General features: G+C 45.8%; 1 protein-coding gene and 1 pseudogene across 1 annotated transcript in view; one reads left to right on the top strand and one right to left on the bottom strand.

The window, feature by feature from the left end:
• Positions 1-470: 470 nt before the first annotated feature.
• Positions 471-3,178, bottom strand: LOC115645187 (annotated as a pseudogene).
• A 165-nt stretch (positions 3,179-3,343) lies between these two features.
• Positions 3,344-14,632, top strand: part of TCEA1 (transcription elongation factor A1) — a 57,916-nt gene continuing 46,627 nt past the window's right edge. The window contains exon 1 of the mRNA XM_030553087.1: positions 3,344-3,641. Coding sequence (XP_030408947.1) covers positions 3,573-3,641 — 69 coding nt within the window. The 5' untranslated portion in view covers positions 3,344-3,572. The remainder of the gene's footprint in view (positions 3,642-14,632) is intronic.

Raw genomic sequence — 14,632 nt, 5'->3', positions numbered from 1 at the left:
GAAACTAACCATCCCCCCTCCTTTCTCCCACCAACTCCTGGTGGATCCAGATCCAACTCCCTTGGATCTTAAAACACGGAAAAAATTAATCAGGTATTAAGAAAAAGGCTTTTAATTAAAGAAAAGAAAGGTAAAAGAAAACCCCTCTAGGAGAGATTAGCATACCAGTTACTCTCACAGACAACAGATTCAAAACACAGAGGATGTTCCCCTGGGCAAAAACTTTAATACACACAAGAATACCCAAATTTGATAATTCTCTTAATGGCACCAAGACAAGTTACAAAGAAAATAAACATAAACCTATTTATCCCTTTCTAAAACTTACTACTCTAATAAGAGGCTGGTTCCTTGATCTTTTTCATTCCAGCTGAAACTGAGACTCTAAACAAAGGAAAACGTCCCTCCTTCCTTTTGAAACATCTTGTTCCCCCATTGGTTCCTCTGGTCTGTTGTCAGCTAGGCTAGGTGAACTTCTTAACCCTTTACAGGTAAAAGAGGCATTAACCCTTAACTATCTGTTTATGACAATTAGGAATAATGCTGGAAAACTGAATCCTCATGTCAGGCGCAACATCAAGTCCATTCCTATATTTATTTTTTGTTGCAGTATAATACGAAAATCATGTCTCACACAAATAAGTTGTAGCAAAAGGAAGGAGCACTTGAACTGCATGTTTAGCCACATTAGGGTACTCTTCTATTAGGCTGCTCCAAAAATTATTCAGCGGAAGATCCTTAAACTTCTGTTTCAAATCAGACTCAGAAATTAAGTCAATTAGGCTTTTAATAATCATGTGCAGTAAAGCCAACTGGTTTGGCTGTAATTGCAAAAGGATTTCAAACCCAAGCATTATCATCAGTAGTTGTAGGAAAATATTTAAAAAAAGAGGCCTGCGAGTCATGTAAGTGCTGTAAAATGGTGCTGGAAACTTCTTCATGGACTGTAGAATTTATTTCAGTCAGAAGTTCATGTACTGTAGGGAAGCAGTCAAAGTTATTCTGTTCTACAGAAGATGCCCAGAATTCCAGTTTTTTAACAATGGAATTTTATCCATGTAGTAAAAATGGTCACATTCTTTCCTTGCAGCGACAGATTAGTTTCATTTAATTTTGCAAAAATATCTGCAAGATACACAAGTCTCATTAGCCATGAGGAATTTGTCAGACAGTCATTAAATTTTCATCCTGAATTATCTGAAATGAAGAATACCAGTAGTTCACTACAAAGCTCAAAAAGCCTCACAAGCACTTTTCCTCTGGATAGCCACCCCTGTAGTGCTTTGTGCTGACTACCCCTTTCCTTACATAAAATTTTAAATAACCTGGATTGAAGTGGTCGAGATTTGACAAAATTGATAATCTGTACTGCTTCATCAACCACAGTTTTCAGATATGCTGGTATTTTTTTTAACTTTAAGTGCTAGTCTGTGTAGAACACAATGGCTCTTAGTGCTTTCTGGTGCCACACTTATGATTTGCATTACAGCTCCCTTCATCTTCCTGATCATTGCCTGAGCACCATCAGTACATACATCAATACATTTTCCCTAACTAATTTCATGCTTTCTGATAAAATTGTTGATGTAATTGACTATTTCTTCTCCAGTTGTGTTGCTTTGCAGAGATTCACATAAGAGCAGGTCCTCTTCAATAATATTATTAAATCTGTATCGGACAAATACTAGTAGCACAGCAAGTCCTGAAACGTCATTGGACTCATCTAGCTGCAATGAATATTCATGGCAAATTTTCAGTTGGCAAACTAGCTCTTTTTCTATGTTATCGGCAAGATCTTTAATACAGGCGTGCAACAGTATAATTTGACAACTGTATAGCATCCTTTTTTTTACCAGATTGCTCGCTCAATATACACGTTACAATATCTTTCATGAAAGGCTTGATAAGCATTTCTCCAATAGTGTGAGCTTCTCTGGCAAGCACTATATGGTAACATATTCAATAAGATGTCTCTGTTGCACTTTTGTTGTACTTTTATTGTCTGTTTTAGCAACTTTAATCATTGAAGGTTTACAATTTCCAAGTGAGTCACGCTTCCGCTTGAAAAAACTTATATCTTTGTCTTTGTATTCAGCATGCTTGGATGCCAAATGCCTACGAAGTTTAGCAGGAGCCAATTAACTGTTTGCTAGTATTTTGTTGCACACGATGCACTGCACATCAGGAACATCTTTATTTCCAACACACATAAAACCAAAAGAGAAATAACTTTCATCATATTTTCATTTCGGTCCTTTAACACCTGCTTCTTCTTGTTTTTTGATATACTTCAGTGGAAATTCTTTCACCTTGGATAACTCACTAGTACTAAAAGATTTTTCGGCAACGAAAGACTGTGATTGTTCATCCTCACTTTGAAGTGTCACAATATTTTGCTCATTTATTTCAGCCATAGTTGGAGTACCGGAAAAACTTGCTTTTCGTTTCAAAGTTCCTTCTTTTAGCCACAAATCCATGGAGATTAGGTTTAGTAACAATATTTAGAAATACTGATTTTTGTCAGATTTCGTTTGTCACAAATATTTATATTGTTTTGACCTAAGCTAGTTTAGTTGTGCTTACCGCACACACGGTAAATACCCACATGTTTGAATGTGTTGAGTGAATATGTTATATTCAACATGGTGTAAAGAGAATGCTGTGTGCATACCACTCCAATTCGCACAGCCTTGAGCAGAAGGGGTATGACATCACTAACTTAAAAGTGCCCGAAAAGGGTAGACATCAACATCCTTGCATGCCACGGTCTCTTTACACCATGATCTTCAATATGAGCTCTATCAAGAACTGTAGCCGGACTCAAGTTTGTAGTGTGGAGATGCCCTTCGTGAAGTGAAACCAACAAGGGGAGCAGAAAGTGGCTTGTTGGGAATCCTGCTCCCACCCAACCAAGAAGCAAGGCGGGTGTGTGGCTTGTGGGGAGCCTCCTTCCCTCCTGGCAGTAACAGCTTTAGGGGCGAGCGGAGAGCCGCTCGTCCTTAGAAGCGATCGCTGTGACGCGCCTTCAGGGAACCAGGGTCTGGAGACTGCAGCTCCCGCACCTGTCCGGGCCCAGCTCTTAGCGCACCGCATGGGCGGGAGAACTGGCTCCCTACGGCCCTGAGGAGCGGGGTGCGGAGCTGCCGCTGTGTAGCGCGGCCCGCATGCCCTGAGCGCACCTGTGCGCGCGGCACTGCCCGGCGGACGCACCCCACGAGCCGGACTCCGGCCGGCACCAGCCCCACCCTTGCTCGTTGCTTCCGGAGTGCTGGATACCTCCCGCCCGTGGGGGCAGGGCCCGCGTCGCGCCGCTAACCCCGCCTTCCCCAGCCCCCCCCCCCGCGCGGGTGGATGCTCTCGGGCCGCCTGAGTGAGGTCTGTCTCCCCGGGCTGGTGCTTGATGAGCGCTGCCTGGCGCCGCCGCTCGGGCTGCTGGGTTCATTTGTTATCCGGCGGCCTGGCTCCATTTCTGCACGGAGGGCCCTGAGCGGCTGCGTCCGCGGCCGGCCCCCTCTCGTCTCTCTTGTGTATCCCGCAGGCCCGGCCCTCGCCCCGCTCGGGCCTCCGCAGCCATGAGCACGGAAGACGAGATCATCCGCATCGCCAAGAAGATGGACAAGATGGTGCAGAAGAAGAACGCGGTGAGCGGCCGGGCGGGGGGAACAGCGCCCCACTCTCCTCCGGCGCGGGGCCGCCCTGGTTCCTGGCAGAGCTTGGGGTCCCGGCGCTCGTCGCGCGCCACTTTCTGTGTCTGCCCCGCCTCAGGGTGCCTCGCGCCCAATTGTGAGGCCCGGGCTCGCGCACGCCCCCAACCGTCCCCCGAAGGTGCCTGGCGCTCGGCGGGGCGAACTCCGCCTGCTCCCGGTGCCCCTTCGGCCAGTGGTCCGTAAGCCCGGGCGCTGCAGCGCTCCGGCCCCGGGTCTTCTGTGGCCAGCCCCGGGCACCTCTTGTCCTGAGTGGGCTTGTTCCGGGGCGCGCGCCGGGGACTCCTCTCCCCGCCCAGAGAAACCCCCTGCCCCGCGTGGGCTGTGCCCGCGCCGTGTCACCGGGCGCTGCTGCGCTCAGGGAATACGGCCCCTCGCTAGGTCCCCGGCAGCGACCGAAGCAGCAGGCTCGATGGGCTTGGGGAGGGGACGCTCAGCAAGTGGCGGGTTGGCCCGCGAGTCCGGGTAACGCCCCGCAGCCCGGCCTGGCAGACAGGTCCGATCACACACGTTGCCTTCAATCACTGGCATGAAGCTGTGTCACGTGAGATGTTATAACCCGAACTGAACAGTGGAGAGTGGCTCTGGCGCTGGGGATTAGCTGTGCCAACCCTCTGTAACAGCCCCCAGCACAGCATAGGCTGGCAGCTGAGACAGTTCATAGTTTTTACTCTAGACAAATGGTAAAGCCAGACGTATTTACTACGCTAATAAATACAATTAGCAGCTGGGGCCGTATGAATGGAGGTGGAGTTTTACAGAACATTTGGATCCCTATGGTTAGTTCAAATTGAAAGCAAGGTTCTCTAGTGTTAAAGACCTCGATTTATTCATGTGAAGCAACACATTACTTGGGCAGTTAACACAGAATGCTTATCCCATCCTCTGTGTATCCCCTCCTTACAAATATGTCACTGCAAGATTCCAGGGACGGTCTGTTAACCTGGTTAGGGGAATTATGAACCTATGATGCTTTGAGAAACAATACCATCCTTGTCAAGTATCAGAGGGGTAGCGGTGTTAGTCTGGGTCTGTAAAAGCAGCAAAGAGTCCTGTGGCACTTTATAGACCAACAGATCTATTGGAGCATGAGCTTGTACATGCATCCCACAAAGTGGGTATTCACTCACGAAAGCTCATGCTCCAATACGTCTGTTAGTCTATAAGGTGCCACAGGACTCAATACCATCCTTGTTGTTTCATTTATTGGTATTTTCTGTATGGACTAGTAAATCAGACAACTGTATTTAAAGTTAGATTTTTGTGTTTAATGAGATTGTTAAATCCTAAATCTCACTGAGTCTTCAAGAATGAGCTGACTGGGAATGCACTCTAGAGAATTTTTCTTAACTAGATGCAGTGTGGAAAATTTTGTTTTCTGTCTAAGGTGTAATCTTTCCATGGCTGCTCTTCCTAGACTTGTCTGTATTAGAAAAAATTACTTGTTGCAGTAATGTGTTATGGTTTGGCTGGTGCTGAACCCAGTCTAACTGTGATTGTATACCAGGGCAAACTATATTGAGCGCTGTTTCAGAAACCTTGGTGCATTTTAATCAGCCCTATCAGTTAAACCAGGTTCAGCACCAGTGTAGCTCAACCTGTTGCTGACACCCATTGGTGGCAACAGGTAACCTTCCTAGTCTACACAATGTTCTTGGGTCTGACTGAAATTTTTCTAAGAGGATGAATAGTCTCAGTTTTTTTCTCTCTTCCCCCTTGTTTATTCATTTGATGTTTTCTTTTTTTCTGCTCCCTGCTTATTTCATTGTACATGCACATGTATGTACCAAGGACAATAAGCACAGATAATTACAATACTACCTTCAATTACAGGAAGAGCACCTGAATTCAACTCAGTGGGTTTTCCTTTTCTATGTTTTCCTTAATAATTTTTTGCAAATTGTAAGGTGCAGTAAAACCTGCGTTAGGGACCACCTCTGAAGAGAGATCACCTGTCACGAGTGACTACTTGCAGAGTCCACAGAACACCACCACACTCTAATGTAAAAACCTTTGAAGAGAGACCATCTCTTACAAGAGACCACTTTTACTAAGGCCTTGGCTACACTTGCAGGTGTACAGCGCTGGGAGTTAAAGCTGTCTTTGTACAGCTGTGCAGGAAAAGCGCTGCAGTGTGGCCATATTTGCAGCGCTGTTGGGAGTGGTGCATTATGGGAAGCTATCCCACAGAGCACCTCGTCCCATTTTGGCACCATAGGTTGTGGGAAGGGGGCGGAGGGTGCGGGTCATTCTGCTTCCTGTCCCAACGCCCCGTGATGCATTGCTTCACATCTCAGTAATCCCTATTTTTCTGTCCACATTTGGCGCCATCTTGACTCCCTCAACGGTTTCTGTGCAGCGCGATTTCTGTGGGAAATGGAGCCCAAACTGCTGAGGAGTATGCTGACGAGTCTCGCCAGCACATCATGTTTGGCAGTTGATGAGGAGTCCGATGATGATGATAGCGAGTCGCCTGACGTGTACGACATGAAATTGCTGCTGGCATTCACGGAAATGCTCAGCACCATGGAATGCCGCTTTTGGGCTTGGGAAACAAGCACTGAGTGGTGGGATCACATTGTCATGGAAGTCTGGGATGATGAGCAGTGGCTGCAGAACTTTCGGATGAGAAAAGCCACTTTCATGGGACTGTGTGCTGAGCTCGCCCCCCACCCTGCAGCGCAAGGACACGAGATTGAGAGCTGCCCTGCCGGTGGAGAAGCGGGTGGCTATTGCAATCTGGAAGCTGGCAACTCTAGATAGCTACCGATCGGTCGGGAACCAGTTTGGAGTGGGAAAGTTGACCATTGGGATCGTTTTGATGCAAGTTTGCAGGGCCATTAATCGCATCCTGCTAAGAAGAACCGTGACTCTGGGGAATGTGCAGGACTTGTGGATGGCTTTGCACAAATGGGTTTCCCTAACTGTGGAGGGGCGATAGATGGGACGCATATTCCTATTCTGGCACCACCCCACCTAGCATCCGAGTACGTTAATCGGAAGGGGTATTTCTCCATGGTTCTCCAGGCGCTTGTGGATCACCGTGGGCGTTTCATTGACATTAACACAGGCTGGCCTGGAAGGGTGCATGATGCACACATCTTTCGGAACACTGGCCTGTTTAGGAAGCTGCAGGCAGAAACTTTTTTCCCAGACTGGAAGATCGCAGTAGGGGACATTGAAATGCCCATTGTGATCCTTGGAGACCCTGCTTACCCGTTAATGCCTTGGCTCATGAAACCATATACAGGGAAGCTTGACAGGAGCAAGGACTGGTTCAACTACAGGCTGAGCTGGTGCAGAATGACTGTGGAGTGTGCTTTTGGCTGTTTAAAAGGGCGCTGGAGATCTCTGTATGGGAAGCTAGACTTGGGGGAAAGCAGCATCCCTGTGGTTATCGTCGTGCTGTACCCTCCATAATATTTGTGAAGGGAAGGGTGAAAGATTCAGTCAGGCATGGACCTCTGAGGTTCAATGCCTGGATGCTGAATTTGCACAGCCAGAGAGCAGGGCTGCTAGAGAGGCCCAGCACAGGGCTTCAAAGATTAGGGATGCCTTGAGGGAGGAATTGGAGGCTGAAAACCGACAGTAATGTTTGGTGCCTTGCACGGGAGTGCAGTGGTTACAATGTTAGTAGGATTCTGTTTTTCCTAAGCTGATTTGCAGTGCCTGTTTCTTTCCTGGGCTAAGGTATCTTTTGACTTTCTGCAATAATAAAGACTGTTTTCAAAGCCAAGAATTCATTTATTGAGAAGAAAAGAACTTTATTGACAGACACACAATATTTTGGGAACCTAAAAGGGCAGGCGGGGTGTGGTGGGGAACTGTGCAGTAACAGGTTTGAATATGTCATGTCTGGAGTGCTGTGCAATGACTGCTGCACTTCAGGATGCCTATACTGCATGGTGAGGGGGGTTGAGTGCAGAGGGTAAAGGTCATAGTTCTCAGGGCTGGTTGGTGAACGTACAGGTGTTGCAGGCAGCTGGTGGTGGTGGTAAGAACCTGGATGCTGGGTAAGGGGGTTTTGAGCTGACATTGGGGCACAAGGGAAAGAGCTTTGGCACGGGGAGTGGGGGTGGTTGACATGGTAGTGCTCTGCCTGAATGTCTACGAGCGCCTGGACAGAGTCCGCTTGCTGCGCCAGTATGCTTATCAGCTGCTTTGTGCTTTTCTTCCTGGCTGCTGCGTTTCTCTGGTGGATCCTGCTTTCCTTTTCCCTCCAGTCCTGCAGTTTTTGATTCTCTCTGGCAGAGTGATCCATAACTGCTTGCAGCAGGTCGTCTTTGCTTTTTCGCGGCTTCTTCCGGAGGTTTTGGAGTCTTTCAGCTGTTGATAATACGGGCATCCGAGAAGTCAAGGTTGCTTGTAGAAAGGCAAACATGGAAACAGTTAACAGAGGCAGCATTGTTTATATCTCAGCCAGTTATTCCCACACAGTGAAGGAGTTTACCGTCTTCACAATAGCATAATTTTCCCATGCCAAAGAGAGCGCACATAACCCACAGGAGCCCCAAAATGGTGAGTAAGGGGAACTGATTGATTGATTTGCTTCTGGGCTGTACTGGGGTTTTTGTGCATTGGGGAAAGCAAACATCTGCAGGGGGCACCTACACTGAACAGTCTCCAACATTTTCAACAGGAGTTGATGCTGCAAGATATCTCGCTGCTGCGGGTCACCTGGGAAGGGGGAATGATTGCTTCTGGGCTGTACTGGGGTTTCTGTGCGTTGGGGAAAGCAAACAGCTGCAGGGGGCAGCTACACTGAACAGTCTCCAACATTTTCAACAGGAGTTGATGCTGCAAGATATCTTGCAGCTGCGGATCATCTGGGAAGAGTGGGAGGGTCTTCTACAGCAATGCGGATTCCACCCTGGCCGCTATGCAGCTTGCCTGTGTGCAGTAATGGTGCCGCAAGGGGTGGGGGGACAGTGGCGTGGACGCGTTAGCCTGACTGGGACAAGGACCACAGTGGCTCTCCCAATAAACTTGCGCAAGTGCATTGCCCACGCTCTGGCTGAAACTTTTGAAGAGATTACCGATGCCGATTACCACGACGTGATAGACCACATCAATGGGCTATTCCACATCTAGGCAGGCATGCATGCAGCTCTAACCCTCCCTCCTCTCCCGAAACATTTCCATCCTGAAAATACAAGCTGCTTACCGGGAACCTGCTCCTCTGCTTGTCCTTCACCACGTACCGGCTGCTGCGACTGGCTACTTTCCTCCTAGCTTGAGAGGAGCTCCTGGCTGCATGCTTCCTGGGACTCTGGGGTGTCTCCCCCCCATTCTAGTACCCTCACTCTCGGTTTCCTCCTCCCCCCCTCCTCCTCCGCCTTTCCCCCCCTTACCCCCCCCATCATAGTCCTCGGATTGGTGGTGGGGTCACCGCCAATTATCGTGTCCAACTCTTTATAAAAACGGCAGGTCATGGGGGCAACAGCAGAGCGGCGGTTTCCCTCATGGGCTTTGCAATAGGCACTCCGCAGCGCCTTCACTTTAACCCTGCACTGCAGCGTGTCCCGGTCATGGCCCCTTTCCATCATATCCCTTGATATCTGCCCGTAGGTATCGTAATTCCTACAGCTGGAGCGCAGCTGGGACTGCACAGCTTCCTCCCCCCAAACACTGATGAGGTCCAGCAACTTGCCTTTGTTCCAAGCTGGGGCTCGTTTGGCGCGTGGAGGCATGGTCACCTGGAAAGATTCACTGATTGCACTCCACACCTGGCTGAGCAAACAGGAAGGGGATTTTTAAAATTCCTGGGGCATTTAAAGGGCGGGTCACCTGAGGCCAGGGCAATAGAGCTCAAACTGATGAGCAGAGTAGCTGAACAGGCATTCTGGGATACTTCCGAATACCTCTGGAGGCCAATAGCAGCACTTTTGGTGGCCACACTGGCAGAGCAGCGCTGCATCACCAGCGCTGCAGTCGTTATTCCCCAGGCAGAGGTAGAGTACAGCCAGCGCTGTATCCAGGGAGATGTGTTAGTTGCAGCGCTGTATCCAGGGAGATGTGTTAGTTGCAGCGCTGTAAAGCCACCACCAGCGCTGCAACTCTCCAGTGTAGCCAAGGCCTAACTCCTGTGAGTGGTTGCTCTTGGCTAGTGTTACTGTATTTCTTTTCAAATCTTGCAGTACATTCTCACTTGACCCTGCAATATAATCAGAATACTATATTAATGACATACTATACAGACCATTCCTGAAATTTACCAAGCTGTCAAACACACGATTATAATTTTATTAGAGGATGAAGCTTAATTGATAAGTGATCTCTCTCACACACAAATAACTAAGTTTCTGACAGAAACTTCATATTTACCTAGTTTTCCACAGTATGAACTGCTCTTTGTGGAAAATCTTTTAGTTAGTTTGTTTTTTATGCTGACAGTACCCCTTTTAAAAAACACTGCCTTGTAGCATTTGAATAAAATCTTGATGCATTGCTGCAACTGGAAATGATTTGACTGACGTATATGTCTATGTGCAGACATTTCCAAGGACACTTTTTGAGCCCTAATTTGTCAAAGAACAGATGGGAAGGGATGATTTTATTTAACCTACCACTGAAAATCTTTCTCCATGGCTCATAACAGAACATTGAGCTGTAGTATCCCAGTTGTCTGGAATTTGACATGTGATTAATTGAAAAGTATAACATAGACATGGACATCCATTTATTCATGGGTAGACTATTGGTGTTCTATAAATAATAAATTGGCTTGTTAAATTGCTGCTGTGCTGAACTAATATGCTTAGCTTAATCAAAAGTAATATGTAGTTTTGTTTCACGATTGTATTGAAATACTACACTTTATAACATGCAACACTTGACACACATCTTAGATATGTTATATTGTTCCTCCAATAAGATTGTAATTAAATTGAATGTACTATTCATTATTCAATTGCACCTTACCTGTAGTCTTAGTTAAAAATGTGTACCGTTTATTTTTATTTTATATTTTCATCAGTGTAATGAATGTCCTTATTGAAATGCGTAGGAGCATGTGGGCAGAGGTAGTGTTGCATATATGAATTTTCAAAAACCAAGGACAGTCAGTAAGTTTAGAGAAGAAAAGATAAGAGGAAGTATTTAATCTTACTAGATTTAAATTGTCGCTCCCCTTAATAGAACAGACCATTAATGTGTAACTGACTTTACATAGGTATTCCTTTAAAAAGTTACTTTGTTTTATAACCCATAACTTTTAAATTAGTCAATGCAGACTTTTTCCCTCAGACTGTGATTTGATTAATCTGGGTGAGTTGTGTGGGGATATTTTTGTTTTGTTTGTAAACTGCACTAGCTAGATATTGAGACTTGTTTCTCAGTTATTGAGGGTGTTAACAAAGCAATTGTGAAAAGGGAGTATGTTTGTTTTTTAAAGATTTAGATAGGAATAAAGTTACTTCAAAAGTTTATTTGCCATTTCAAGTGTATGGCTGTGCATGACTGAGATGAGATTGTAAGTGTTATCAGTTATCAGAGCCAACTAAAATATTTGAACTACTGCTTTTCTTTGTGCAGAAAATTGTCACTATTTCAGAAAATAGTTGCTCTGATAAAGCGGTTTTCGACCTCTTTCGTACATTAGCTCTATGTTAAAACAGAAATAGTGTTGGGTTATTCCTGTCACGGAGTCCTCGGGGTGTAACCTGGACTGTGGGACCTCGGAGCCCTCCAAACCCAACAACCTGGGGTGTCCCTATCACACTGTGATGCTGTGACAAGCTACGAACCTCTGACAGGTACCGCACTTACATAGCCATCCACAGCAGGGACACGCCCAACTGAGTTGTATGAATGATCTCCCAGCCACTCATGAACCAGTAGAGAGGCTTCAGCCAATTTCCCCCAAGCTCCAAACCCATCCCAGAACTGTACCATCTTGCACTGATCAAAAGCCTGACCAGTGTAAGCTCATTACTTAGTTCACCACTTCTTCATAGGAAGGTGGACCTGCACCAGCCATTGTAATTTGAGCTGAGATTCCCAAAAACACTTCAACCAAAACCACACTGTTTTAGGTAAAATACAAAACAGATTTATTAACTACAGATAGATTTGAAGTGTTTATAATTAGCAGGCGTAGAGATTCAAGTTGGTTACCTAAGAAATAAAAATACAAATACAATCTAAATTCTGACACTAGCAGAGTAAGCAAGATTTGAATCCTAACAGATGTTACAGGCACTTTACAGTTCCTCAGTATTCAGACTAGACTTCCTTCCAGACGATCTTCGAGGTGTTGAGATGGGGTCGAGGGGAAGAGAGGCCAAGTGATTATGTCACTGCCACTCTTTTATACGTCTAGCTGCTAGAAAGATCCTTGCTGTGACATGGATTAGTCCACTTCCATGGCGTATGAGCAGGGCCAGATTAACTCTCCTGTGGACCTGGGGCTATTAGATTTTGTGGGGCCCCTGTATACAAGTCTTTTTCCTAATTTAAAACAAAATTATCACAATTATGTCATCGAGGCTATTAATGCTATACTAAACTTGCTTTTTAATTAACATAAAGACGTTCTGTGGTTACATTTCAGTCTTAAAACATGTAGACTATAGTTAAGTTAATTCAAAATAGCCTACTTCTTACCTTAGAACAGCTGTTATGTTAGTTTCTGTCTGGGAGAGAGTTTGGGTGAAGATGGGGGTGTGAGGTACAGGCTCCGCTGAGGAGGCGCTTACCACAGGTGACCGGCTGGTGGCATAGCAGGACTCAGGCAGGCTGCCCGCCTGCATACCATGGCCCCATGCCGCTCCCGGAAGCAGCCGGCTGCTGGCATGTCTCTGCATGCTCCTGGGGGGAGGGGGACAGCGTGTCTTCATGTGCTGCCTTCCAGCGCCATTTCCACAGTTTACATTGGCCAGATCCCGGCCAATGGGAGCTACGGGGATGGTGCTGGGGGTGGGGGCAATGCCCGGAGCCTGCCAGGGCCACAGAAACGTGCCAGCAGCTGGCTGCTTCTGGGAGTGGCATGGGGCCACAGCATGCAGGCAGACTGCCTGAGCCCTGCTGCGCTGGGGCTCCCCTTAGCCTGGGGCTCTGGGTTGTAGCCGCTAAAGCCCCTGCATTAATCTGGCCCTGCATATGTGCCTTCTCTGAGAAATCTCTGAGGTACTGGATTCTTTCTGATGGGCCGCCAAGGTCTGTCTGGCCCTCCTTTGTAACAACTGAAAGGCTTGCTGTGGGTATCTCCCAATCTCACAACCTGTTTCAGCAGCATGTACAGCAATACTTCATAAATTCACATATAATGGGGTAGTACATACAATCAACAGGATATTAATGTTCAGCTGATCAAGACTTAATGATACTTTGTACAAAACATATTATAATTATATGACAGTGGTGAATAGAGGGGTTCCACAGTGCTACTTTGAGGTACAGTGTTACAATCCCCTCTTCCCCCACCTCCAGTGTAATTTCCAAGAAATTGTTCAATAACTCTAACAGTACAGCACTAACATACATCTTAACACCAGAAGAAGATGCTGATGACTCTTACTCAGACTTTTGCCTTAAGTGTAATTCAATACATTACATTATTTATGTGAAAACGTGTATGAAGCTAGATCTTTCAATGATATCTGAAATACCAGCAGTCCAGTGTACAACTTCACCTCCAGTTTTGCTCATCCCCGGCCTATGAAAATTGCCTAAAGTTGGCCAGAGGTTTCCCAGGTGACATACCTTTGCTGAGGGAGGAATTGAGTTGTGACCCTCCGTTGTGGAAAAAACCAGAAAAAAGAAGGCCTGTAAAGATTTAAAAAAAACCCTAAAAGTTCAGGGATTATACTCTACCCTGTATTTCTTGGAAGACCAGTCATAAGAGTGACTAAGCAGCCAACTCTATTATAGAACAGATACCAAGGCATTGAAACCTGACAAGAATGTTTTAATTCAATTCTCAAAAGACTTGGATTTTTGTTTTCTTTTGTTAACACTTAATACTAATCAAAGACTTGGGGAGCATGGGTCTGAGAAAGCTCTCAGTTGATTTTGTGGGCTTCTCAACTGAGACATTCAGCAAAAAAAAAGGAAAACTATTTTTAAAACTGAAAGTTGGATCTGGTAGAAATGTTAATTGCAAATTCTTTAGTTCGTGTGCACGTTCCCTAGCACATTGTTAGCTGTATTCCACTAGTACCCACAATCAGTATTTGTGCAAAGAGGATCTGAGAGTATTCCTATCCTCATGGGTTCTGTTTGTCTTTGATATATAGATCTAAAATAAACAGACCACCGCACACAACTTGGAAGTCCCTATCCTTTGTACAGCATGAACCCATGACAAATAGATATTTGACATACCAAAATTTAGGAAATGAAAAGACTCTGCATAATTACAAACATTCCTTAGTGTTGTGGTTTCATATTGTATTTATGAACAGAGCTAGCCAAAATTTGGTATCTAAATTTAATGGGAGATTTTGACCTTCCTGCAAATGAGAATTCTAAAAATAAAATATAAAGTTTTAGAAACACATGCATATGGGGTTTCTGAAAGAAAGTGTGCCTCCTGGGAATTCAGCTGCTGCTAACTGAAATTGACATTCTTATCAGGTTCACTACTGCCCACCACTACTTACGGTCCTATGTCAGTTTCAGTTAGCAGTTGCCAAGGCTTCCAAGGTCCCTGACTCTGAGGGACTCCACATGGTAGAGCTGCCTGAGAGTGACGGACCTGGAAGCCTCCTTACTGTGTTGTTTGCTTAGATCATAAGACCTGAGCAAACATCTACCCTTCTACCTCTAACAATGCAGACTTGCATTTCAAAGCTCTATTCATTTACATATCTTCCAAACCAGACTTTAAAGTTCGGCCATGGGTCAGGTCAGTCTGTGAGTTAATTAACTCTTTCTGGCCATGTCACCTTTCAGTGAGAAACTATATTACACTCATAACGTCACACGCC

Source organism: Gopherus evgoodei, chromosome 2 (assembly GCF_007399415.2).
Source record: "Gopherus evgoodei ecotype Sinaloan lineage chromosome 2, rGopEvg1_v1.p, whole genome shotgun sequence".
Classification (NCBI taxonomy): domain Eukaryota; kingdom Metazoa; phylum Chordata; order Testudines; family Testudinidae; genus Gopherus; species Gopherus evgoodei.
This window is presented reverse-complemented; position numbering and strand designations above follow the sequence as displayed.